We start from the raw sequence: 26,784 nt of genomic DNA on the forward strand, positions 1-26,784 counted from the left end.
TTAATGACAATCTTTATATACTCTACTGTGTTACTTTGCTGCTGTTTTTTTTAAAATAATCTTTATCACTCAAGTATTAAAAAAAAAACCCCAGAACAGAACCTGAGATCTGTCAGTTCGTTGAAATGTAGCTGAGAGCAGGACAGAAAGGGTGTATATGCTTTGAGAAAATGTGAGGAGTAACTAGCAGAGAGCTCTGCTGCAATCTGGAAACATCTGTTTCTGCTCTAATGTGTTAGAAAAAAAATCTCTTCGTTTCCTGTCTCCCACGTTCCTCCTCCCTCCCCCTCAGAAGCTCTTCAGCCCATAGTCTTTCTTTCTTTTTGGGGGGTAAATTTGGAAAGGGAGGGCATTAGAGTAAGGAAGTCCCTTTTTAATTGAAGGTCAGGGATCTTGAACAAATTCCAAAACAAACTTCTGTAAACTCCAAAGACAATCAAAATGAGCTCATTAGCTGGGAAATGGAGAAGTTAGGACAGCACTTTGTTCCAACCAGCCAGCACTGAATGTCTCGTATTTAGATACAGGATCAGTCCCTGAATAGCCCCAGTCTGGGCTCCTTCAGCCACATCAAGCACATTATTAGGACAAGAGAGACTGTGGCCTAATATGCTTCTGCTGTTTGAAAGCTTCCCTTCTACAGCATCAATGGCCTAGTGCTTAGTAAACTGCGCTGGAATAGACAGTTCAAATCCTGCTGCTACCACTGACACTCCCTTGACCTTAGGCAAGTCACTTTATCTCCCATTGCCCCAGTAAGCACTTAGGTGTAAATATTTAGCTGGCAGTGATTAACGCTTTTCTGGCCTCTGGCAGCTTTAACTCAAGATATTCTATGCTAGGCCATGTCCAAGTACCAGCATTGACATGCAGCCAGCTAACACTTATACAGTTAAGTGCAATATTCAGCACTTAACCACATACGGTGAACTGCATAAAAGGCTAGATTCACTAAGAAAACCGATCGTTTACCGATCAGGTTGCGAGCCCTTTACGACCAGATTTCACTCCTGAACTATTCACTAACGCCTATAGCGATCCGATCCCGATCGTCCCATGCAAATCAGTAAAACTCCATGCAAAATAGCCAAGCGATTGATTCACTAACAATTGCTTGTCTATTTTGAGTCAGGTTTTACTATTGGCAAACCCGACTGCTGCAGACCTGTCAGGTCTGCAGGCTTTTTGACAGGCCTGCCTATCTTTTTTTATTCATTTTTTTCCATGGCACAGATATTTTGCGTGTGTTACACATGCAAAATATCTGCCCCATAAGTCCCTGATTGGCTGAGGTGCCCCAGCCCCTCCAAAGGGAGGAGCCTGAGGCCTCAGCCAATCAGTGCCTTAGGCCTCTCCCCGTGCATCATATGATGTGCTGTGGCAGGACCTAAAGCCGCTATTGGGGCGACAGCTGGCCAGAGAGCAGGAGCAGGAGGACTTTCCTCCTGCTCCCGAAGATTTTGAGCGATGTAGGAGCAGGAGGAGGGTCCAGGCACCCCTCTGACTCCCAAAGATGACATTCGGAGCCTCCAAGGAGCAGGAGGGACCGGGCACCCCTCCTGATCTCAACAATTGTAAAGGTACTGGGGTGGATGGGTGGGTCGGGCCCAACCGCCTGGGCCTACCAGGGATGGGCTAGGGGGTGGGAGGCCTAGGAACAGGAGGGACTGAGCACCCCTCCTGCTCACAACTTTTTACTGCCAGGGTGGGCTGTGCCGGTCAGCGGGGGGGGGGGGAGGGAGGCCGAGGGCTGTGCCGTTCGGGGGGGGCGGGCGAGGGCTGTGCTGCATGCATGCAGCATTAAAAAACAAACAACGCTGATGGCAGGAGGGAATTGGCATCCCTTCTGCTTTTTTCTCCGGGAGAGAGGGGGCGTGGTGCGGCAGAGCAGAGCAGGGCAGGCAGGAGAGATCGAGGCCTGGGGGGTGTCGGGCAGATCTCTCTTGCTTGCTCTCTGCTGCCGTTCTCTGTAGTGCAGGCCCGCTTTAAAACCATGGGCTTGCACTGCAGGGAATGTCGGCAGAGAGCAGGAGAGTCCGGGAGCAGGCAAGAGAGATCTGGGCTGGGCTGAGCCCTGACAGCAGTGACAGGAGACTTCTTCTCCTGTCACTACTGTCAGGGTGTTTTAACGATTGTCCCCATTTGCATGAGGCCTTTACTGAATTGGTTGGCTGGCATGCAAACAGAAATGGATCGCACAGGGTTTGGAAGTTTAGTGAATCCTGCATTGTACGTGGTTCTGTTTAGTCAGTTACCTTTTCAGATTAAGTGCTGAATTGAATTACAGGATGGGGATGGGTGGAACTGGACAGGCCTGGAAGCAGGTCTAGGGGTCCGGATTTTCCGATTGGAAAACCTGGAACCCTAAATATTGGCCCCTTAGATTATAAGCTCCTGGGGGGTAGGGTCATATTGTACCTGGGAACTTACCACTGTACAACACTGCATGCATCCAGTAGCACTATAAAATATATAAATATTATTGATTGATTGAGATTTATTAACCACTTTTCATGAAGAGATTCACCCAATGCAGTTTATAATACATTGACTAGTAATCTTAAGTATTTTCCCTTTCTGCCCCAGCAGGCTCACAATCTAACTGTGGTACCTGGGACAATGGAGGATTAAGTGACTTGTCCAGAAGGGGTTACTGTTTTTAAAAAAGTCAATTTTTCAAAATACTGCACAAATAAATTCTCTGACACTGTACAGGAAACTAGTTAATATAACCACTGGATGAAGCCAAGACTCAAATTACTTCCTGGGAGTGTAATTCTTAGCCAAATAAATAAAGAAATGAGGAGCTCCATCCAAGAAGTATGATGTCACCCAACATTCACAATGAAAGGCTGCAAGCTGTTTGTATGAGTGCTCCGACCCATGGCGGTGACATCATTTCACATTCACAAGCACGTACACTTCTGTGCTGTTGCATTTCCTCTGCTGTGCTCCAGTTAAATATCTCACTGTTTCAGAGTTAAAAATAAATACACACTAAAGGCAGCTGTACACAGAAACCAAGCTGATTTAAAACTAAAGGGGACAACAAGCAGGAAGTAGGAAATAAGTGAGATGTAACAACTAGCTTAAGCCACTAGGTGGCATCAGCATAAATTAACATCTGCAACACTCACTCCCCTTAATCCTAACTACTGTTGAAATATGCAAAATAAAATAAAAGCATCTGGGACCTTCTTGAATGCTAAATCAAACCAAGTAAAAAAAAAATGAAGACAATATTCAGATTGCAGCTGTGCCATGATCTATTACTTAAACCACATACATTAAGGAATCCGATTGCAACAGAACCTACACTGAGGACCTCTGCAGCCCTCTACCGCTGCATGGGATGCTGTGGGAGCTGAATAGTGTGAATTTAGAAGGTAGGTATGACCATTTAACTGATTTGCTGTAATTAGTGAATAAGCTGTATTCATGGCCGCTTCTCTACAGAAACAGAAAACTTTACTGTAGCTAAGGAAGTTCCTGCTAATAACACCTACCATTGTTTGCTTTGGAAATTCTGAACAGAAAATACTATGTTGACTGCCTTAAAGAATATTTTACAAACAAAACATTTTCATTTCATGGGTGGCAGAGTGAAAACATTTTTCAAAGTGATTTATTTACCTGATTAAAATAATGATTTCCTAAGGTAAGCTGCTATGTGAAAACTGTCCTCACTGAAGGGAAGATTCTCAAATGTTTGTGGTAAAATACGACAGCTGCTATCACATTTGCTACTGTAACAATTTAAAAAACGCTAGTCATTCTTTAAAAAACACGCATGCAAATAAAGTTCGCAGAGAGCCGCTAAATTTGCATGTGCCCATCAATGGTGATAGCTTTTATTGGCCCAGGTTGCTTACAGCCCCTCCTATGGGAGGGTCCTTAGGCATCTAGGCCAATCAGATCCTTAGGCCCCTCCCTAGATGCACTGGGGAAGGGAAGGACTGCAATTTTGAAGAGGCATCCCTCATTAACAAGGCAAGGGAGAGAAGGGGGTTGTTGGATGCATGGGGGTGTCAGGGTACAATGGCGGCAGTGGAAGAGAGGGAGGGAATGGGCATCTCTCCCACTGCCAGGGGTGTGTCGGGGATGTTGCTTCGCGGTGGGAGGGAGTGGTGTATGACAGTTCAGACCTGCCAGAAAATTTTGCTCACAAATGTAGGACAGCAAGGTTAGAAAATAGATAATTACCCAGAGCTTCTTTAAATATTAATGACCTGCTAGGAAGCTCGGAAAAGACCACAGTAAGCCATTTTGATAATCCGTCGCTAAAATACATGGACGCTAAAGTGGCTGGAAACAATTTAGTGACTACGTTAAAGTTTTGAGAATCTTCCCCTGAAAGCAGGTGAAAGTATGTGTGACCCTGCAAAGCACATGTACTTTTAGAATGGATTCAATTGACATGATTGAGGTGGCAGGATTGTAGGGGGAACTGAAATTTTGGGTGGGCACTAAGCACCTTACTCTCCTCCCTCCTAAATTACAGTTAACACTTATCTTAGCCCCACCAGCTGAAGAAATTCAGAGCCAGCTCAGTCATTTCAACCGCAGCTGAGTGGTTTCCTTTGTTTAAAAGATTTTTGTATTGAGCATAAAAATTCCTCTTTTGCTGCTTAAATCAGTCTGGAACCTTCATTGTGACATTTGTGTTTGCCTCCCACTTTTATTGCATTTGAAAATGAAGGACAAATACAGCAACTGTACTTTTAATACTATAGACACAGAAAGGAAAAAAGTCATCTTTGAACAGGGTCCTAAATATGATAATATCTGATTAGTTCAAGGCTAGGGATAGGAAAGAAATGCTCCTTATCTTACCATTGACGTGCCACAGCATCTGGAATCCGTTACCACTGTATGATGAGTCTGAGTGGAACACTACATGAAGGCTTGTGCCTGTGGTATTACCAGACGGAGGTATGCCATTTCCACAAAAAGTACCGATTAGGTTAGACTGGGTGTTCGGTCCATTATAGAGCTAAAGGGAAAGCACAGAATAGACCTTAAACCGTATAATGATCTAACACAGAGATATTTTTATTACAGGAAATATATAGCTTACAGTTTTATTATAAGTTGGGTGCATATCTTATCAGAGCAGGATTAATTTGTCGAGGGCCCCTAGGCACACAAATACACTGGGCCCCCTGCCCCGCCCCACCCCACCATGCCCCAGGTGGAAACAGGAAGCTGCATCAGAGGGAAGCTTTGGGCAAGCAGCACCGCTTGCACAATTCCAGTTCCCGTTGCCTTTCTTACCCGCGTTACTTGCTTGTCTTACTTTCCGTCGATGTGGGGGGGGGGGAGCCACATTGCCAATTGGGGTGGGGCCCGCGTTGCCAATCGATGCTGGAGTGGCCCATCGCCGTTTGGAAAAAACAATGCTGATGCCCTCCTTCATCGGGTCCCCCTGACCATTTTGGGCCCTAGGCACATGCCTACTTGGCCTATTGGTTAATCCTGCCCTGTATCTGATACACAACAATTTACCATGATATATTTATAGATCATATTTTTCCTAATCCAAGTTCATGAGCATCTTGTTTACAATTCGAGCACAGAATTTGGTGCATTTTCAATATTTTTTGCAAGAAAATTCAATTAAGGTTGTACTATGTTATGGTTGCTCTGAAAGAAGGCTACAAATTATACCGTAATACAACTAAGGAAACCAGGAACCTTACCTTGATTTCCTAGGGAATAGTTCAATATTTTAGGCGTTAAGCCGTTTTAGTGCACGCTAAACGCTAACATGTCCATTATATCCTATGGACGCATTAGCGTTTAGTGCGCACTGGCTAGCGTGCCTTAGTAAAAGGACCCCATTGGTACATAGAATTTTGAATAGAGTTAAATATGTTACAAGAAATTTGCTTCATAAAGTTATCAAATTGTTATCAAATTATATATACAGTCTGAGGTAATAAATCATAAATAGAAGCTGGCCATTAACATTCGGCCTCTTTTACAAAGCCACGCTAGCGGCTGCCGTGCGGCAACAGCCCCGAAGCCCTTTAAATCTCTATGGGCTTCTGGGCCGTTAGCGCAGCCGCTAGCGCAGCTTTGTAAAAGAGGCCGATTGTCTTTGTTTCGGATGACTTGTATTATTAGTCTGAGTCTCTTTGGACCTCTGATAGGGAATTAGTGTTGCATTTGGATCATACTAGAAATAAAATATATCTTAATCTGATTTAGAATTGTGATAGGAACACTCTTAATACTTTGCAATAAATCAGTATCATATTAACTGAGGCCTACTGGACCCTACTGAGGCCTACTGCGACCCAAAAAACTTCATCTCCCACTGGAAAAATGTATCCACTAACATCCTTGATGATCTGGCCCCCCTACAAACCAAAACCAGAACCAGCAGGAAATCAGACCAATGGTTTGATAATGAATTACTCCAACTCAAAAGACAGTGTAGAAGATTAGAAAGAAAATGGAGAAAAAAGAACCAAGATCAAACAAAAACCGACTGGAAAAAAATCAACAAACAATACAAAAATCTACTAAGGGATAAGAGGAAAAGCTACTATACTAATCTCATAGGCACGGAAACCCAAGATTCCAAAAAAATATTCCAAATCCTGAAAGAATTAACAGACACCAAACCATACACTACCACCACGAACACCCCTCCACCATCACCCACCCTCTTAGCAGAACACTTCAAGAACAAAATTACCAACACCAGAGCCACTCTCATCCTTAACCCATCCCATCAAAACTCAATCACAATCCACCCTACAGGAAAAGAGGCAACCGCAGCAGACAGAATTTGGACTCAATTCCCCAACATACAATGGTCAGAATTCAACAAATTCTACAAAAAATACAGCCATGCCTCCTGTGACCTTAACCATTGCCCCTCATATCTCCTTACCACCTCTAGTGTAAAATTCCGCACCATAATTCTACAATGGATTCAAATCACGCTCACAGAAGGCACATTCCCTGCTGACCTCAGCGAAATCGTCATCACCCCAATCCAAAAAGACCCAAAAGCACCACAAAACCACCCATCTAACTTTAGACCTATAGCCTCAATTCCGCTATATGTCAAAATTATAGAAGGCCTAGTAGCCAAACTCCTCTCCAATTACATAGATGACCACAACCTACTCCACCCCATGCAATCAGGCTTCAGAACAAACTTCAGTACAGAGACACTACTAGGCTCCCTTATGGATACCGTCAGACAACACCTTAGTACAGGGAAAAAAATGCTTCTCATACAACTGGACCTAACTGCAGCATTCGACTTAGTGGATCACAACATCCTTCTACAGATCTTAGACGCAATAGGCATCTCAGATAAAGTATACTCATGGTTTGAAGGATTCCTAAAACTCAGAACCTACAGTGTAAAATCAAACAAAGAAAAGTCAGAATCCTGGTCAAACCCCTGCGGCGTACCACAAGGATCTCCACTATCCCCTACCCTCTTCAATCTCTACACTGCTTCTCTAGGAACGCATCTGGACAATCTGGGCATAACCACCTATAGTTATGCTGATGACATCACCATCCTCATCCCATATGATCATTCTAAACCTACCATGACAGACAAACTTCACCAAACACTTGAAACAGTCACAACCTGGATGAAAAATCACAAACTTAAACTCAACCAAGACAAAACCAAATTCATCCTTCTCGAAAATGACAAGGTCCAAACCACAACCAACTTAGAAATAAAAGCAATCAAATATCCAATCCAAACCACCATAAAACTACTTGGCATGACCATAGACAGATGCTGCACTATGCAACCGCAAATAAATAAAACAATTCAGAAATCATTCGCAGTCATGAGAAATCTGAGACAAGTCCGAAAATTCTTTGAAAGAACACAATTCCAACTTATAGTACAATCCCTAATACTAGGTATACTGGACTACTGCAACATCCTCTTCCTTCCTTGCCCTGTAACCACGATTAAACAACTCCAAACAATCCAAAATACAGCTTTGAGACTCATCTACTCATTGAGAAAACATGACCACATCACTGAAGCCTTCATCAACTCACATTGGCTTCCAATCCAAGAAAGAATCCAATTCAAATTCTACTGCATACTATTTAAAACCCTACACGGAGTCAGCCCATCATACTTGAATAATCGCCTCATCCAAGCACCCACTACCAGACACAGAAAAACACACTCCCCATTCATACCCCCCCCAATCAAGGAAGTAAAAAGAACAAAACTACACGACGGCCTCCTAGCCACTCAAGCCGCAAGGCTGGACAACCAGATCTCCAACCTTCTGATGACCACCCCAGACTATAGGACGTTCAGAAAAGAAATAAAAACCACACTTTTCAAGAAATTCCTGAAGCAGCAATAACATCACGACCTCTTAGTAACTCTAAAACCGACATCTGACCTACCCATTACTGCACTAACAACAACAAAAGAACCTCCACTATGACCAACTATTAATTCTCTTACAAACCACCTCACCCTTAACAACCCGTTAATGTTTATAAAACCTACAACTTACCTCTCTAGCCAATCATTGTAACTCTGTATTTTTAAATTAACCTTTTGTAATCCGCCTTGAACCGCAAGGTAATGGCGGAATAGAAATCCCTAATGTAATGTAATGTAATTAAGAGTACTGTAATCCAATGCTTTGGAATCTTCCTGACAGAGCTCAGGATATATCTCATTCCTGAGTGAAAAACATGTTATTATTTGGGTTTAAATCAAAACGTCAGGGCCTTTTTACTAAAGGTGTTAAACCAGTGGTCTCAAACTCAAACCCTTTGCAGGGCCACATTTTGGATTTGTAGGTACTTGGAGGGTCTCAAAAAAAATAGTTAATGTCTTATTAAAGAAATGACAATTTTGCATGAGGTAAAACTCTTTATAAATCTTTCCTTTTGGTTAAGTTTTAATAATAATATTGTCATTTATAGCTAAAGAGACAGATGATTAAGAAACTGTTTTATATTACTTTTGTGATTATGATAAACATAGCGAGGGCCTCAAACTAGTACCTGGCCCCCGGGTTTGAGACCACTGTGTTAAACCCTTAATGTGCTTTTAGTTGTAAGGGGAAAGGGATTTGTATACTAGTTTTACAACCACACTCAAAGCAGTTTACATACAGGTACTTCAAGCATTTTCCCTGTCTGTCCAAATGGGTTCACAGTCTCTCTAATGTACCTGGGGCAGTGGAGAATTAAATGACTTGCGCAGGGTCACAGGGAGCAGCACGGGGTTTGAACCTACAACCTCAGGGTGCTGAGGCCATAACTCTAACCACTGTGCCACACTCTCCTCCACACACAGGCTACATCAGAATTGCATTAGTATTTTGCCTATTTGAATAAGCTAACCCATCTATTACTGATTTTTCTATATTTTTGAGAGGGAGTGAATCATGGGCAGAGAGGGTGGTCATATTAGCCATCTAACACATTATACTTAAGACACGGTAACTGGCTAATAAAGACTTAACACAGGAACACTTATCTCAGTGCCTCCTATATCTAGGAGATGAGAAGTGTTCCAATGTTAGCTGTAGGCAGGTACTGCAAGCCAATGACAATATTTTATTGCATGACCTGAAAACTAAAAATTGCACACTTTAGTAAAAGGTCTATTAAGTTTTAATGCAAACCAAACATTAATGCAAGAAAGGCCATGAGAATGCTCGAACACACATGAAATAGTCATATATGAGTTTAGCCATGTTAAAGCCAATATTAGTTTTATTGCAGTTTTGCAAACACCCCCCTCTATAAGGACTACGTTCAATCAACCCTGCTTGTTTGCTAGGATTTCAGGGTATTGGAGCCCAAGATAGAACACCTATAAGAAACTGAGAATGCACTATCAATAAATAAAATATTGCCAATTTAAAAAAAACAACAACCCCAAATTGAAATAAATTATTTCAAACTATAGGGAAATTAACAGAAAGTTGAAAAAAATAGCACCTCTACAATGACTATAGAAAAGGAGTCCTTTAAAAGAATTTATAAAAACCTCCTCTGATGAAGAAAATGCCTGAAAATGAAAACCTAATGCAATCTCATGCACAGACTTTTTGCTAACAGATTTTCTAATACAAAAACCACCTTCCATCACTGAGGTTAATTATGCCAAGGGGCTTTTTCTAAACTTATCATCAAAGATCTGGAAATCATTCTGTTCTAAACCCCGCACATAAATTGGTCATTTCTGTTTCAGTAAACAAATAGTGGTTGCCTAGGAAACCACTCAGCCTCCTACTGCTTTCAATTCTGCATTCAGCAAAATGAATTAACCACAGGAAACCAGAGTGATCTGCTACTTGTAACTCATTTGAGGATGGCACCCTTCATTGGAAGTTTCAGTAAAGTGAACAAAACCAATTCATATGATTAACCTGATGCTTGCTCAGGTTGGAATCGCATGTTTTCTTAGTTTCTCTTCCCATTATCTTTGCCCATCATCAGTATGCACAGATCTGCTTCCACATGCGCAAACAAATCTGTGTGTGCGGAAATAGCAGAAGTTGCTGGCAGGAAAACCAGGCCCTGCCACACAGAGTCTAGTGAGGCTGCTTGTTGGCAGAAGCAGCCATAGAGGATCACAGTGGCACAACAAGGGCCTGTGGGGTTTCCAGAAGAAGATTAAGCTGATGGTGGTGGTGCAAGAATGGAGGTCCTGGCTTAAAATGGCTGCATACAGGTTAAAGGGAATTGTTTACTCAAAATGATATATAAAACACTGATTTACAGGGGAGTGTGTGGTGTAGTAGTTAGAGCTACAGCCTCAGTACCCTAAGGTTGTGGGCTCAAATCCATGCTGCTCCCTGTGACCCTGGGCAAGTCACTTAATCCCCCTTTGCCCCAGATACATTAGATAGAGTGTGAGCCCACCAGGATAGATAGGGAAAAAATTCCTGGGTACCTGAATATAAACCACTTAGGCTATAAGTGGTTTATAAATGCTAAAAAAAAAAAAAATCCTTGCTGGCAGCAGATGCAGAAGGAGCCCTAGAACTTCAGAGTGCTAGTGAGAGAGAGAGATTTTAACAGAAAGGAAAGGCAAGGGAGGAATGGCAGGAATGACACAGACTTTATCTCTACCCTGACCCCTTCACAGTCCTGAAAAGATGCTGAAGAGGAAGAAAAATCATTGGAATTCAGGGCATTTAGAGTTGGGAAAAGGTAAACTTGGGGTTCAGAAGGTAATTTCACCATCTTGTTTTGTTTGTTTAATTTACTTATTTAGCAAAGTCAGATTTGAAAATAGTGTAGCCTTTAGAGTACTATAGAAAAAGTGTTTGAATATAGATTGGTATTTTAGGTTGCATTTTAGAGCGGAAGATAGCTTCAGTTTAGAGCACAGCTAGGAGTTAAAGAAAGCCTCTATTTATTAGAAACATAGAAACAGATAAAGGCAAAATGGCCCATCTAGTCTGCCCATCCACAGTAACCATTATCTCTTTCTCTCTCTGAGAGATTCCACATGCCTATCCCAGTCTCTATTTCCACCACGTCTTCCGGGAGACTGTTCCACTCATCTACCACCCTTTCTGTAAAAAAGTATTTCCTTAGATTACTCCGGAGCCTATCACCTCTTAACTTCATCCTATGCCCTCTCATTGCAGAGTTTCCTTTCAAATGAAAGAGACTCAACTCATGCACATTTATATTATGTAAGTATTTAAATGTCTCTATCATATCTCCCCTCTCCCGCATTTCCTCCAAAGTATACAGATTAAGATCTTTAAGTCTGTCCCTATATGCCTTATCAAGAAGACCACACACCATTTTAGTAGCCTTCCTCTGGATCGACTCCATCCTTTTTATATCTTTTTGAAGGTGCGGCCTCCAGAATTGTACACAATATTCTAAATGAGGTCTCACCAGAGTCTTATACAGAGGCATCAATACCTCCTTTTTCCTACTGGCCATACCACTCCCTATGCAACCTAGCATCCTTCTAGCTTTCGCCGTCACCTTTTCAACCTGTTTGGCCACCTTAAGATCATCACATACAATCACACCCAAGTCCCGCTCTTCCGTCATGCACCTAAGTTCGTCACTCCCTAAACTGTTCCATTCCCTCTGGTTTTTGCAGCCCAAATGCATTCTTTGCATACCTTGCATTCTTAGCATTAAATTTTAGCTTCCAAATTTCAGATCATTCTTCAAGTTTGCCAGGTCTTTCTTCATGTTATTCACACCATTCGGCGTGTCTACTCTATTGCAGATTTTGGTATCATCCGCAAAAAGGCAAATCTTACCCGACAATCCTTCAGCAATATCATTTATAAAAATGTTAAAAAGAACAGGCCCAATAACAGAACCTTGAGGCACACCACTGGTAACATCCCTTTCCTCAGTGCGATCTCCATTGATCACTACCCTGTGCCACCTTCCATTTGGTTTAAAGTACAGCATTTCTTTTAACTTCCATTTCAAAAGAAGAGGTAATTAATTGATCTCTTTGAAGTTCCCATCCTTCTGAGGGTTAGATCTCACATAAAAGCAGATAGCTGTTTTTTTCTGACCTGTAGAAATGCTGGGGGGATAGTTGAGGGCTTTGGTAGGGCTTTTCCAGTCTTCTCTCTTTTCTTTCATCAGGTGCAAGTACTTCTGCACCCACAGTATGGCAGAAAAACATTGTGTCACTAAAGCTTTTGTCCCAGTTACATTTTGTGCAGACAGAAAATGCTATCCAAGGAGAGGGGCTGGTTCCAGGTGCACAATATCTTCAGCTTGAATCCCTCATGAAGGAAGTGAAGGTACTGAGATAGGAAGTGGCAAGACTGAGAAGCATTTGTGAGAATGAGAAGTACATCGATGAAATGCTTCAGAAGCATCAAAGATTTCTAGCAGAGGGGAAGATGAGGCCGTGCTGAAGGAGGACAGCTGGATTCAAATTACTGGACTTTGCAGGATCGATATCATGATTCCACCTTTCCTCAAACAGAACTGATATGTAGCCCTGGAAGTGGAGGAGGTGAGAACATCCTAGGGAGAGGAAGAACCAAAGCTTGAAATCCCTAACGTTGCTGGATCCGTGACCACTAAGAGATGAAAGGTAGTGGCGGTGGGTGAGTCCCTTCTGAAGGGTACAGAGGCATCCATTTGCAGAGCAGATATGATATCCTGGGAGGTGTGCTGTCTGCCTGGTGCCAAAATTCAAGAGGTTATGGAGAGTTTGCCAAGACTCATCGAGTCTAATGACTATTATCTGATGCTACTTGTCCATGTTGGCACAAACGTTACTGATAGGTACCTGTGATAGGTATCAAAAGTGACTTCATGGCTTTGGGAGAGAAGGTGAAGCAGACAGGGTCATGACCAAGGCAGAGAAGCTTGCATTCTGGAAGAGCATTTTGGCTACCTGTACCATGGGTTGATTTTCCAAGAAACCTATTAAAGAGTTACTAGAATCGTTACTAGAAGAGTTACTAAAGTGTTACTAGAATCATTGGGGTTACGTGATTAGAGCCCCCAGATAAATATAAGCCCTCAGGTAAGTGAATCCTAATTAAATACCTGAACACACGGGGAAAAGAGATAATGTCTGGAAAGCAATGGGACACCTTAAAGCAGGGATCTCAAAGTCCCTCCTTGAGGGCCGCAATCCAGTTGGGTTTTCAGGATTTCCCCAATGAATATGCATTGAAAGCAGTGCATGCACATAGATGTCATGCATATTCATTGGGGAAATCCTAAAAACCCGACTGGATTGCGGCCTTCAAGGAGGGACTTTGAGACCCCTGCCTTAAAGGGTACTGCTGTGAACTTCACATAAAGGGTGCCAGATGTATATCTCACCATTTCACCCTTATAATTTATGGTGAGCCCTCCAAATCCTCCCCCCCCAAAAAAAAGTCTCCTATACCCTCCTATTTACCACCCCAATAGCACTTATGGCTGCAGGTGGCACCTATATGGCAGTATAGTAGGTTTTAGGTGGGCTCACACATTCTACCATAAATGTAGTGGTTAAAGTGGCTTATGATCCTGGGTCCTCCTCTCTATGGGGTTCACTAGCCAGCCCACCAGGCTAATTAAGCCACCTTTGCATCTCTACCAGGCTTCGCCATACCAGATTCTGCTGTTTTAGGGACAGGTATGTACCTTTTTGTTCTCATTTTTGTGTGGTAGAAGGGAGTCAGTGAGCACTGGGGGGAGTGTGGGGATGTCTTACCTTGATGTTTGCAACGGTCATCTGGTCAGTTTGAGCAACTTTGTGGCGCTTAGATGTTTCAAAAACAGGTCTAGTTCCAAATGTCTAGGAACAGGTCTAGTTCCAAGACATCCAGGATGTCTTGTAAAATGTTTGATTATCACTACATCACAATACACGTTCTCCAAAAATATAACTGCTAAGATACTTCAAAAGACACACCGAAAAGCGGTAGAAGTCAATGGGTTCTCAGAGGGGCCCAACCTGCATACGTACGCACTTGAGAGAAAGTATTGAGTGGTTGAATAATTAAATTAAATTAATGTTACGGTTTCGCCGGATGTGGCAATGTGTATGATTATCCTCCCTAATTGGCAACAGGTTCCTGATGAAGGGACTTTGAGTCTCCGAAACCGAGCTTGGTTGAACCTGGTAAATAGGTTGTGTAGGAATGCTGCCCTTCTTTTTTGACTACAGACCAAGGACAAATCTTCAAGCTAAGTCTGAGTTAATTTTTTTGGAGTTGGCTAGGGGGGGGCTCTCAGAGTGGGACTTCCTGCTTTATTTATGCACTCGTGTGATTGATGAATTTTCTATATCACTGTTTAAGTTATACCACGATTAATTTGAAGACACGTGAGGTGTCCAGTGATGGTGTGCGGGCAGAGGTTGTGTAAAGCGCTGGAGAATTTTCTCTCTTTGCTGACCTCTCACACTGAGGACACCCCGTTTCACACATTAATTTTATTTAATTTAATTATTCAACCACTCATTACTTTCTCTCAAGTGCGTACGTATTAATGTTGGGCCCCTCTGAGATCCTATTGACTTCTACTGCTTATTGGTGTGTCTTTTGATTATCACTACATGACATCCATGTCTAACCTGCCCTTGGGAACGCCACCCATCTCATGCTCTGGATGCACAGAGGCTAGGACACTTTGCTAGACATCCAGAAAGACAGTTTTGATTACTGGCACTTGGATGTCCTGTCAATTAGGACGTTTAAGTGCTGATTTAGGATGCTTTTTGGACGTCTATGTTTTTTTTATTATGAGCCTGTTAGAGCTTACAAATAGAGAGAGTGTTTCTGATGTTATAATGGGCCCAAGGCAACATGGTTTCACTAGAGGCAGGTATTGTCACACAAATGTGATCAATTTCTTTGTCTGGGTGATCATACAGTTGGATAGAGGGAGAGAATTAGATGTGGTGTGTTTAGATTTTATCAAAGCCTTTGACACTGTTCCATACAGGCATCTAATGAATAAACTGAGTACCCTCAGTATGGGCCCCAAAGTGACGGACTGGATTGGGAACTGGTCGAGTGGAAGTTGATAGAGAGTAGTGGTAAATGGTGCTACTCTGAGGAAAGAGATGTTATCAATGGTGTGCTGCAAGGTTCGGTTCTTGGGCCTGTTCTTTCTAACATTTATGTAAGTGATATTGCTGAAGGGCTGTTTGATAAGGTTTGTCTCATTGTGGATGATACCAAAATCTGCAATAGGGTAGATACCCCTGATGGCATGGATAATATGAGGAAGGACCTGGCGAAGCTTGAGGACTGAGCCAGAATTTGGCAGCTAAAATTTAATGCCAAGAAATTCAGGGTAATACATTTGGGCTGCAAAAACTCAAGGAAACGGTACAGTTTAGGGGTGAAGAACTTTTCTGCATAGAGGAGGAGCGGGACCTGAGTGTGATAGTATGTGAAGATCTTAAGGTGGAGAAACAGGTAGAAAAGGCAACGGTGAAAGCTAGAAGGATGCTCAGGTGCATAGGAAGAGGAATGGGCAGTCAGAAAAAGGAGGTAACGATGCCCCGTTATAAGACTTTAATGAGACCTTATTTAGAATTTTGCATACAATTCTGGAGACCGCACCTTCGAAAAGATATAAACAGGATGAAGTTAGTCCAGAGGAAGGCTACTAAATTGGTCAGTAGTCTTCATTATAAAGCATTTGAGGACAAACTTAAAAATCTCAATAAGAATACTTTGGAGGAAAGGCAGGATAGGGGAGGCATGATGAAGACGTTTAAATACCTATGTGGCACAAAGTCTCTTTCAATTGAAAGAAAGCTTTGGAATGAGGGGGCATAGGATGAAGGTGAAAGGGGATAGATTAAGAAGTAACCTCAGAAAATAGTTTTTCATGGAAAGGGTGATGAATGTGTGGAATGGCCTCCTGGTGGAGGTGGTGTAGACAAAAAATGTATCTTGAATTCAAGAAAGCTTGGAATAAGTACATTTGATCTCTAAGGGAGAGGAAGGAATAGTAGATGGCACAGAGAAGAAGACGATAAGGCCGTATGGCCTTTATTTTTCTATGTTTCACTCAAAACCCTCTGAACAGCAGTTTGAAATTAACATTAATGTTTCACCTGAACTAACTCAGTTCATACTGTCTCTCATACACACACACACGCAAACACACACATGCACACAACCCTCAATCATATACTTTCTGAACAGAACATGCCTAGAATTAGGGTATATATAGGCTCTCTGCATGCATAATGGCTCACTCATACACATGCTATCCATACAACTGATGTAATTATTCCAGGAAAACTGCTCCCTGAATTTATGTTTAAGGTGGTTAGCCAGGCTCTTCTTTACCACTGATAAAACTACTTGAACTACCAGTGATGACGATCTGCCATTGTCTAACAGAACACACCAAGCTTGAAAGGAAAGTTGATGGATCTATACAAGAAAATATGAGGAAAGCCTCTGCTTGTCCTGGATCGGTAGCATGGAATGTTGCTACTCTTTGAGTTTTGGCCAGGTACTAGTGACCTGGATTGACCACTGTGAGAACAGGCTACTGTGCTCTGACTCAGTAAGGCTATTCTTATGTTCTTAGTATACCTCATGAATCTTCAACACTATTGGCACAACGTGAATGTAGTATATTGATTTCTGAAATTTAATGTTTAGCTTGGAATGTGAAAATTCCTTCTGTGTTTCTAAACCTATCCCAATCTGTCCACAGGAATTCACAGAAGAAAATCAGAAAATGACTAAGCAGTAATATAACTCCTCAAAATGAAATAACATTTTACTTCTACCTAAAACTATTCACAAAATTCCAAATAGTGGGATTCACAAGGGGAAATTTGGAATTACATGTTAATTTCCTTTCCTTGAATCCCGGCAGACCAGTCCAGATGAATGGGTTAGTCCTTCTCCCAGCAGATGAAATCAGAGTAAATCAGCTTAGGGCTGACTTTACTCCCCTTATAGGGGACTGGTGCTGCCTTCAGCTCCTCATCCACATAGCTAAACCTATTGCAATCAAAATCATCATTTCATGGTTGCTAATCCAGGAATATGAACTCCACACACCAAGGGAACCTCTACTTTTAGAATGGGATACAACATATTCATTGTTAGCTTTCCGAATGTGTCAGACTGAGAATCCATGACAGCCATGTTTTCCATGGGTATGTTCTAGACCCGCCTGATAGGAAGAAGGCTGAAGAAATAGATACCCCAAGAGGAAAAATGTCTTCTCAAAACTGAACTCAGATGCTTCAAACTCCCACATAAGTCTCCTTTGTGCTCATCTTTTGCATGACCATGAGTTGTATCACCTGCCCCTAAGTATCCTTGCTATATTGCCCTATTCGCCCAACAGTGAAGAATGCAAAAGAGAATGGAAGGGATCTTCCAGGAAGGAATCATCTGACTACATAAACAGATGAAGTACAGTTCCTGATTGGTTCCTTCTGAAAATAGATTATAGTGTATCTAGGTTTCTAGCATGAATAATGGCTCATGCATGCACACTTCCTGAAAAAGAGTATGCATTATCAGCAAATGGAGAAAAACAAAATGTCATTTTTTTCTGTTTCTCTTTCTTTGTAAATGACATGCACAAAAAAATGTAGAAAGCCGCAGAAGGAACAATAAGGTAGAGTCACATTCACAGGGAAGCAGCTTTATTTCAAAACGCAACATTGCCCATGTTTTGGTGAATGCTTGTGTCAGGTGGTTCAAAAGTCAACAACATGTGAAACACACTTCCAGAAATCTTCTATCAAAGACACACATACATAAAGGCAAATATCAAAGAGCTGAATGTTGCTTCCCACGTCACACACCAAGTAAAGCCCACATATATAGGTGTCTGATATAAGTTTTTGGTTTCGCAAGTTGGTGACTTTTGGACTCCTGACACAGGCATTCATTGATAAAGACAAAAAAAAAAACTTGTGGAGAAGGTGATGCTCAAGATGAAGGCTTTATTTAAAAGTACAGTTTAATAATCCACATAAAAACATCTAGGACCCAAAATATTGGGAACTATGGACCCAACATGGTCTGTGTTTCGATGATACAGTCTTCCTCAGGGGTCCCTGAAGGTCCTGATTCGAAAACACGTTGATTAGAAACGAAAAGCAAACTTGGAAACAGCTCTGCGCGAGTGAGAAATACTCAATTGTTCAAGCATTCATTGAAACATGGGCCATGTCGGGTCTTGCAGTAAAGTTGCTTCCCTCTGAATGTAACTTTGCCTTGTTGTGCCATCTGCAACCTTCTACACTTTTATTGTGCTATGTGCTTTTGTGTTACCATTTTCCCTCTTATCTGTAAATGGCATGCAACAATATGAAGTACTCTATATGAACAGAGCATAAGAGCTGCCATACTGGGACAGACCTCGGGTTCATCAAGCCCAGTATCCTGTTTCCAACAGTGGCCAAACTAGGTCGCAAATACTTGATAAGATCCAAAGAGTCAAACATATTTTATGCTGCTTATCCTAGGAATAAGCAGTGATTCCCCCACACCCACCTCTTTGACAATTAACTGTTTCAGCTTCTGTATAGCACCCCCTCCTTCTAGGCCCCTCCCCTTGCTTCTCCATACCCCCCACCCCTACTCCTTTTCTTTCTTCCTCTTTGATCTGTTGCCTTGAGCTTGTATAGGTTTGTGCGACTCACAAATGGAAGAGTAGATTAGATTAATAATGACTTATGAACTTCTCTTTCAGGAAGTTAGCCAAACATTTTTTTTAAACCCTGCTTAGCTAACTATTTTCACCACATTCTCTGGCAATATATTCTAGAGTTTAATTATACATTAATCATTGCAAATGGCAGTCATATTACTCTTAGCTGGCAGGATGAAACTACTAAAGAAAATGTCTTGGACAAAGCTAAAAATATGAAAAATGACTCACCAACATTACATTTGGCATGTGTCTGCAAGCTGAATCACTCAGGATAACTGCAGTGGTGGCCTAATGCAGTTTTACATCACATGCAGTGCTTCCACCCAAAATCACGTTGTGATTTAGGGTTTCCTTTTCATTCATGGTCCAGATCTTTATCTATGGGTTTTCATATTCTCAGTAATAACAGGGAATATGATTTTGATATTTGTTAAGCTATTTTTCAATTACTATTAGCTTCATATTAAATTTCTAGACTTAGCAGTTTTCCAGAAGAGAGGACCAAATTAATGATTAAGTTTTAAGTTGTAGTAGATTCTTCAGCCACCACATTTTGTCTTTCATATGATACACTGTATTTACTACTACTACTACTATTTAGCATTTCTATAGCGCTGAAAGGCGTACACAGCTCTGGTCATTCACATATTTAATAGACAGTCCCTGCTCAGAAGAGCTTATAATCTAATTTGGACAGACAGGACACCTCAGGGTTGGGAAGCTTCTGGTAGAAGGAACGATACAATAGGTATGGGTATCTGACAGTGACTGGGAGTTAAGAGTTCAAATCAGTTTCAAAAAGTGGGCTTTTAGCTTGGATTTGAATACTTCTAGAGACGGAGTATGACGTATTGACTTTGGCAGACTGTTCCAGACATATGGCGCGGCAAGAAAGAAGGAACAGAATCTGGAGTTGGCGGTGAAGATAAAGGGTACAGATAAGAGGGACTTACGAGGTGTGGGGGGCGGGGACATGGAGGGAGATTTATTTATTTAAAAATGTATTCTCACATACATCCAACATTTGAGTGAGTTACACTAAAACATACATAATTAAAGCAAATATCTCAAACAACAAAGACACATAAAAATGATTATATCATTAACAACCACAGCATTCTTCCTGATGTAGTCATTTACAAAAAAACATTTCTGAAATAACATAGATGAGTGAGTAGAGAGTGAGGTATTCAGGGGCTACAGAGTGAATGCACTTGTAAGTCAGTAATAGGAGTTTGAACTGTATTCGGAAATGGATGGGGAGCCAATGAAGTGACTGCTACATCTCCCCACCACCACACACACACATCTTTACTTGGTTGTCAGGTGGTCTTGAATTCTCCTGAAGGAGAGCTGGGAAAACAGCTCCTTCTAGTTCTACTCTCATACAGATGTGTTATTGGATACTGAAATTGACTGTCTGAACTTTCAATATCTGAGGGTGAGACTCTGCAATTTCCGATGCTCAGGGAGGAATGGACCAATGTTCTGGAGTATTAAGATAAAGTGGAGTTTTTTTTCTTTGATCTATGACTGTTATTGGACCGTGTGTGCTTGTACAATTATAAGTGCGTACTTTAGCAGTGGTTCCCTAGCCATTAGTGGCTTTAACTGAGGGTTTTTTTCTCCACTTTTGGTATATGGTGCATACTCAGGATTGGGGCCTAGTTTACCTGCCTCAGCATCAGAAGAGAGTAGATCAGTGCTTTGTATTGTGTGATTTTCTACTCTTTCCTTCTTTATATAGGTCTTGGTAGTTGAAATCACCCATTATCACACTATTGCCTAATTTGACAGCTTTCCTAATCTCTGAAAACATTTTGTCCTGGGGGACGGTAGTATAACCCTACCTGTATATTCCTCTCCTTCACACATAGAATTTCTATTCATATGGATTCCACACTGCTATCTATGTCATGCAGAATGTTTATTTTGTTTGATTCAATTCCCTCTTTAACATATAGCGCAACCCCCTCCCCCCCAATTTGATCTTCCCTACCACTGCAATATAATTTGCACCCAGGTAACACAGTATCCCATTGATTGTCCTCCTTCCACCAGGTCTCTAAGATACCTATTGTATCTACCTTATTTAGTTCTATATACTCTAACTCTCTTACTTTATTTTTTAGACTTCTAGCATTTGTATACAGACACTTCAAATTGTGTTTTTTCCTGCTAAGAAGATGACAGGGATAAGAACATAAGAAGTTGCCTCCACTGAGTCAGACCAGAGGTCCATCTTGCCCAGCGGTCCGCTCCCGCAGCGGCCCATCAGGCCTATTGCCTGAGCAGTGGTCCCTGACTATTTCTTTAACCTACCTCTACTCCTATCCCTATAACCTACCTCTACTTCTATCTGTACCCCTCAATCCCTTTGTCCTCTAGGAACCTATCCAAACCTTCTTTGAAGCTCTGTAACGTGCTCCTGCCTATCACAGCCTCCGGAAGCGCGTTCCATGTATCTACCACCCTCTGGGTGAAAAAGAACTTCCTAGCTTTTGTCCTAAACCTGTCCCCTTTCAATTTCTCCAAGTGCCCCCTTGTACTTGTGGTTCCCCATAATTTGAAAAATCTGTCCTTGTCTACCTTTTCTATGCCCTTCAGGATCTTGAAGATTTCTATCATGTCTCCTCTAAGTCTCCGCTTCTCCAGGGAGAACAGCTCTAGCTTTTTCAGTCTGTCAGTATATGAGAGGTTCTCCATACCCTTTATCAGCTTAGTTGCTCTTCTCTGGACTCCCTCAAGCACTGCCATGTCCTTCCTCAGGTACGGCGACCAGTACTGGACACAGTACTCCAGATGCGGGCGCACCATTGCACGATACAGTGGCAGGATGACTTCCTTCGTTCTAGTCGTGATACCCTTCTTAATGATACCCAACATTTTGTTTGCTTTCCATGAGGCTGTGGCGCACTGTGCCGACGCCTTCATGTTGTGTCTACCATCACTCCCAGGTCTCTTTCAAGGTTACTTACCCCTAGCAGTGATCCCCCCATTTTGTAAGTGAACATCGGGTTTTTTTTCCCTACATGCATGACCTTGCATTTCCCTATGTTGAAGCTCATTTGCCACTTTTTGGCCCACTCTTCCAGTGTCGTCAGATCCTTTTGTAGGTCTTCGCAGTCTTCCATGGTTTTAACCCTGCTGTATAGTTTGGTGTCATCCGCAAATTTAATGACCTCACATTTTGTTCCCGCCTCCAGGTCGTTAATAAATATATTGAACAGGAGCGGTCCCAGCACCGACCCCTGCGGAACTCCACTCGTGACCCATTGCCAGTCTGAGTAATGGCCCTTTACTCCAACCCTCTGTCTCCTGTCTGCCAGCCAGTGTTTGATCCATCGGTGGACCTCCCCTTGCACCCCGTGGTTCCATAGTTTCTTAAGCAGTCTTTCGTGTGGTACCTTGTCAAAGGCTTTTTGGAAGTCAAAGTAGATGATGTCTATGGATTCCCCTTTATCACCTGGCTGGTTACCCCCTCAAAGAAGTGCAATAAGTTTGTGAGGCATGACCTACCCTTGCAGAAGCCATGCTGACATTTTTGCCCGTAGTTGTCCATTGTTTTCGATGTGTTCACAGATGCTGTCCTTAATCAGCGCTTCCATCATCTTTCCCGGGACCGAGGTCAGGCTCACCGGCCTGTAGTTTCCCGGGTCACCCCTTGAACCCTTCTTGAAGATGGGCGTGACATTTGCTATTTTCCAGTCCTCCGAGATCTCTCCAGTTTTTAAGGATAGGTTGCATATTTGTCGAAGTGGCTCTGCTATTTCGTTCCTTAATTCCTTGAGTACCCTTGGGTGAATGCCGTCCGGTCCTGGCGATTTGTCGCTCTTTAGCCTGTCTATCTGCCTGAGGACATCCTCTTGGCTTACCTCCAGTTGGACCAGCTTATCATCCTGATCTCCATTTACGATCTCTTCGGGTTCTGGAATGTTGGTTGTGTCCTCCCTCGTGAAGACTGACGTGAAGAACTCATTCAATTTGTCAGCTATCTCTTTTTCCTCTTTTACCACTCCCTTTCTGCCTCCTTCATCCAAGGGTCCCACTTCCTCCCTTGCTGGTTGCTTCCCCTTAACGTACCTGAAGAATGATTTGAAGTTTGTTGCTTCCCCCGCCAGTCTCTCTTCATACTCTCTTTTTGCTTTCCTAACCACTCGGTGACACTCTCTTTGGTATTTTTTGTGCTCCTTTTGGTTGTCCTTTGTTTGGTCCTTTTTCCATTTTTTGAATGATGCTTTCTTGTCACTTATCGCCTTTTTCACTGCATTTGTTATCCACACTGGGTTTTTTGTTCTATTTTTTTTGCACCCTTTCCTGAACTTGGGGACACACAGGTTCTGTGCTTTGTGCACCGTGCCCTTGAGTAGGGTCCAGGCTTTTTCTACAGACTCCATCTTCCTTGTGTTGCCGTTGAGTTTCTTTCCCACCATTTTCCTCATGGCATCATAATTCCCTTTTTTGAAGTTGAGTGCTGTCGTTGTGGTTCTTTTCACCTTTGATGATCCAATTTCTAGCCTGCACTGGATCGTGTTGTGATCGCTGTTTCCTAGTGGGGCTAGTACCGCCACCTCCTTTGCGGGTCCCCCTAGTCCGTTGAAGATTAGGTCAAGAGTGGCATCTCCCTATGTTGGTTCCGAGACCAGCTGTTCCATGAAACAGTCCCTTGTGGCCTCCAGAAATTTGGTCTCCCTCGTGCCGTTTGAGTGCCCGATACTCCAGTCTATCCCAGGGTAGTTGAAGTCCCCCATCACAACCACACTTCCGCTTTTGCATACCTGCCTCAGTTCAGCTTCCAGGTCCTGATCGATTTCTTCCGATTGACCAGGTGGGCGATAGTACAGACCCAATTTTATGTCTGTTCCAGTTCCTACCGGTAGCTTAACCCATAGTGATTCCAAGCCATCCGCCCTTACTGTTGGTTCCATCCTGGTTGAGGGTATGGAGTCTTTTATATATAGCTCTATTCCTCCACCCTTTTTGTGTGTCCTGTCTCTCCTGTAGAGTTTGTACCCTGGTATGGCCACATCCCATTTATTGTCATCAGTCCACCACGTTTCTGTGACTCCAATTATGTCTATGTCCTTCTTGCTGGCTATGACTTCCAGCTCTCCCATTTTTGCCTGTAGGCTCCTAGCATTAGTATATAGGCAATGTAAGTCCCTGTTGTTTGCCCTCCCTGCTGGTTTTCCTTGTGGTTTGGCGCTTCTGCCGTCCCCTTCATGGGTTGCCAGTCCGCGAGCCTCGTCTCCGTCATCCTCCTCCCGCGACATCTTTACTCTGCTTCCCTCTTAAGCACTCTTGGTTTTCTTTCACCAATGTAAAGACATAAGTAATCTCATCTGCAGCTGAAAGCATTTGAAGAAATTAAGCCTGCATTTCAGCAGATGCGCCCTTCTTTTCACCCCATTCTAAAAATACCAATGGGGTGGGAAGTGAGCAGAAGAGATAGGATTACCATATTAAGACCTGCCAAGTCTTTTAGCAGAAGACTCCTACTTTTGCAGGTCTTCTCCCTCCAGATAGTCATGATATCCCGCTGTGGCTTTCCTGTCCAGTGGCAGTAGGAAATGCCTTCATAAAACATCATCTCTGCTGCTGCTAATCCTGTGGTAGCAGGAAATAATGTTTTATGAAGGTGTTTTCTGCTGCTGCTGGACAAGGTGACCACTTCTTTTGCCTTTAAGAACATAAGAATTGCCATTGCTGGGTCCATCATGCCCAGCAGTCCACTTACGCGGCGGCCCTTTGGTCAAAGACTAGTGCCCTAACTAAGACTAGCCCTACCTGCTTACATTCTGGTTCAGCAGGAACTTGTCTAACTTTGTCTTGAATCCCTGGAGGGTGTTTTCCCTGTGACAGACTCCAGAAGAGCGTTCCAGTTTTCTACCACTCTCTGGGTGAAAAAGAACTTCCTTATGTTCGTACGGAATCTATCCCTTTTGGCTGCCAATCTACGTTCGTACGGAATCTATCCCCTTTGGCTGCCAATCAGCTGTGTCAGGAGCGGAGCAATGGGTGAGGTTGAGTGGAGTGATGAGTGAAGTCATCAGGGCTATGGGCGGGGTTAGGCAGAGCAATAGGTGGGCTGAGGATAGAAACATAGAAGCATGATTGCAAAACAAACAATTATTATAACGACAAAAATAAATACATTTCTAAATCTATATGATGGCAGATAAAAGACAAATGGCCCATCCAGTCTGCCCATTTGATGTAACCATTATCTCTTCCTCTCTCTAGTCTAAGAGATCAGTTCCCCTCCCTTTGTTATTCTTTCCCTTGAGTGTTTTCTTTCTTTCTATCAATTATAACCCTTCTTCACTTTTATTCCCATTCGTCAATGTCTTTTAAAAAATGTCATTTCTCCTGGTTTGTTTTTGTTTAAATTGTATTTTAACTGGTGCATTGTTTTGGCGTTTTTATACACCACTTAGAAGGCTTGATTGGGCGGTATAAGAAATTTTAAATAAACTTGAAACTTGATCCCACGTGCCTATCCCAGGCTTTCTTGAATTCAGACACAGTCTCTGTCTTCACCACCTCTTCCTGGAGACTGTTCCACATATCTACCACCCTTTCTGTAACAAAAAGTATTTTCTTAGATTACACCTGAATCTATCACCTCTTAACTTCATCCTTTGCCCTCTCATTCCAGAGCTTCCTTTTAAATGCATTTACATCACGTAGGTATTTAAACATCTCTATCATATCTCCCCTCTACTGCCTTTCCTCCAAAGTATTCAGATTGAGATCTTTAAGTCTGTCCCCATGAACCTAATAGTGAAGACCACGCACCATTTTAGTAGCCTTCCTCTGGACCGACTCCATCCTTTTATATCTTTTTGAAGGTGCAGAATCGAGAATTGTATACAATATTCTAAATGAGGTTTCTCCATAGTCTTATACAGGGGCATCAATTCCTCCTTTTTCCTACTGGCTATACCTCTTCCTATGCACCCTAGCATCCTTCCAGCTTTCACCGTCACCTTTTCAACCTGTTTGGCCACCTTAAGATCATCACATACAATTACACCCAAGTTTCGCTCTTCTGTTGTGGACATAAGTTCTTCGCCCCCTAAACTGAACCATTCCCTCTGGTTTTTGCAGCCCAAATGCATGACCTTGCATTTCTTAGCATTAAATTTTAGCTGCCAATTTTAGACCATTCTAGAAGCTTCGCCATCTGGGGTGTCTACTCTAATGCAGATTTTGGTATCATCCGCAAAGAGGCAAATCTTACCCAACAGCCCTTCAGCAATATACCCCACTGAATGGGTAGTCCTCCTTGTCAGAGACAAAAAAGAGGACACAAAAAATAAAAATGGTTGCTATCTTTCCTAAACAAATGTTTAATCATAGAAAATGTGTAAATGGCTTTTAATAAATGAAGACACTATTAACACACCCCAACTTATTATTTAGTATCAGAACCCTTAACAATGAATAAGTCAAAATGAGCTAAATTCACCCAAAGGAAAAATATTTTTAGGAAGGAAAGGACTTCAAGGGCTCAGAACATAAGCAGTGCCTCTGCTGGGTCAGACCAGAGGTCCATCATGCCCAGCAGTCCGCTCATGCGGCGGCCCCTCAGGTCCAGGACCTGTATAGTAATCCTCTATCTATACTCTTCTATCCCCTTTTCCTTCAGGAAAT

At 42.5% G+C, this 26,784-nt stretch overlaps 1 protein-coding gene across 2 annotated transcripts in view; it reads right to left on the minus strand.

Annotated features, from left to right (window-relative positions):
• CUBN (cubilin) overlaps positions 1–26,784 on the minus strand; it is a 494,825-nt gene that overhangs the window by 288,395 nt on the left and 179,646 nt on the right. For both annotated transcript variants that reach the window (XM_033931276.1, XM_033931275.1), the window contains exon 28: positions 4,834–4,993. In XM_033931276.1, coding sequence (XP_033787167.1) covers positions 4,834–4,993 — 160 coding nt within the window. The remainder of the gene's footprint in view (positions 1–4,833; positions 4,994–26,784) is intronic.

This window comes from Geotrypetes seraphini, chromosome 2, assembly GCF_902459505.1.
Source record: "Geotrypetes seraphini chromosome 2, aGeoSer1.1, whole genome shotgun sequence".
In the NCBI taxonomy this organism is placed as follows: Eukaryota; Metazoa; Chordata; class Amphibia; order Gymnophiona; family Dermophiidae; genus Geotrypetes; species Geotrypetes seraphini.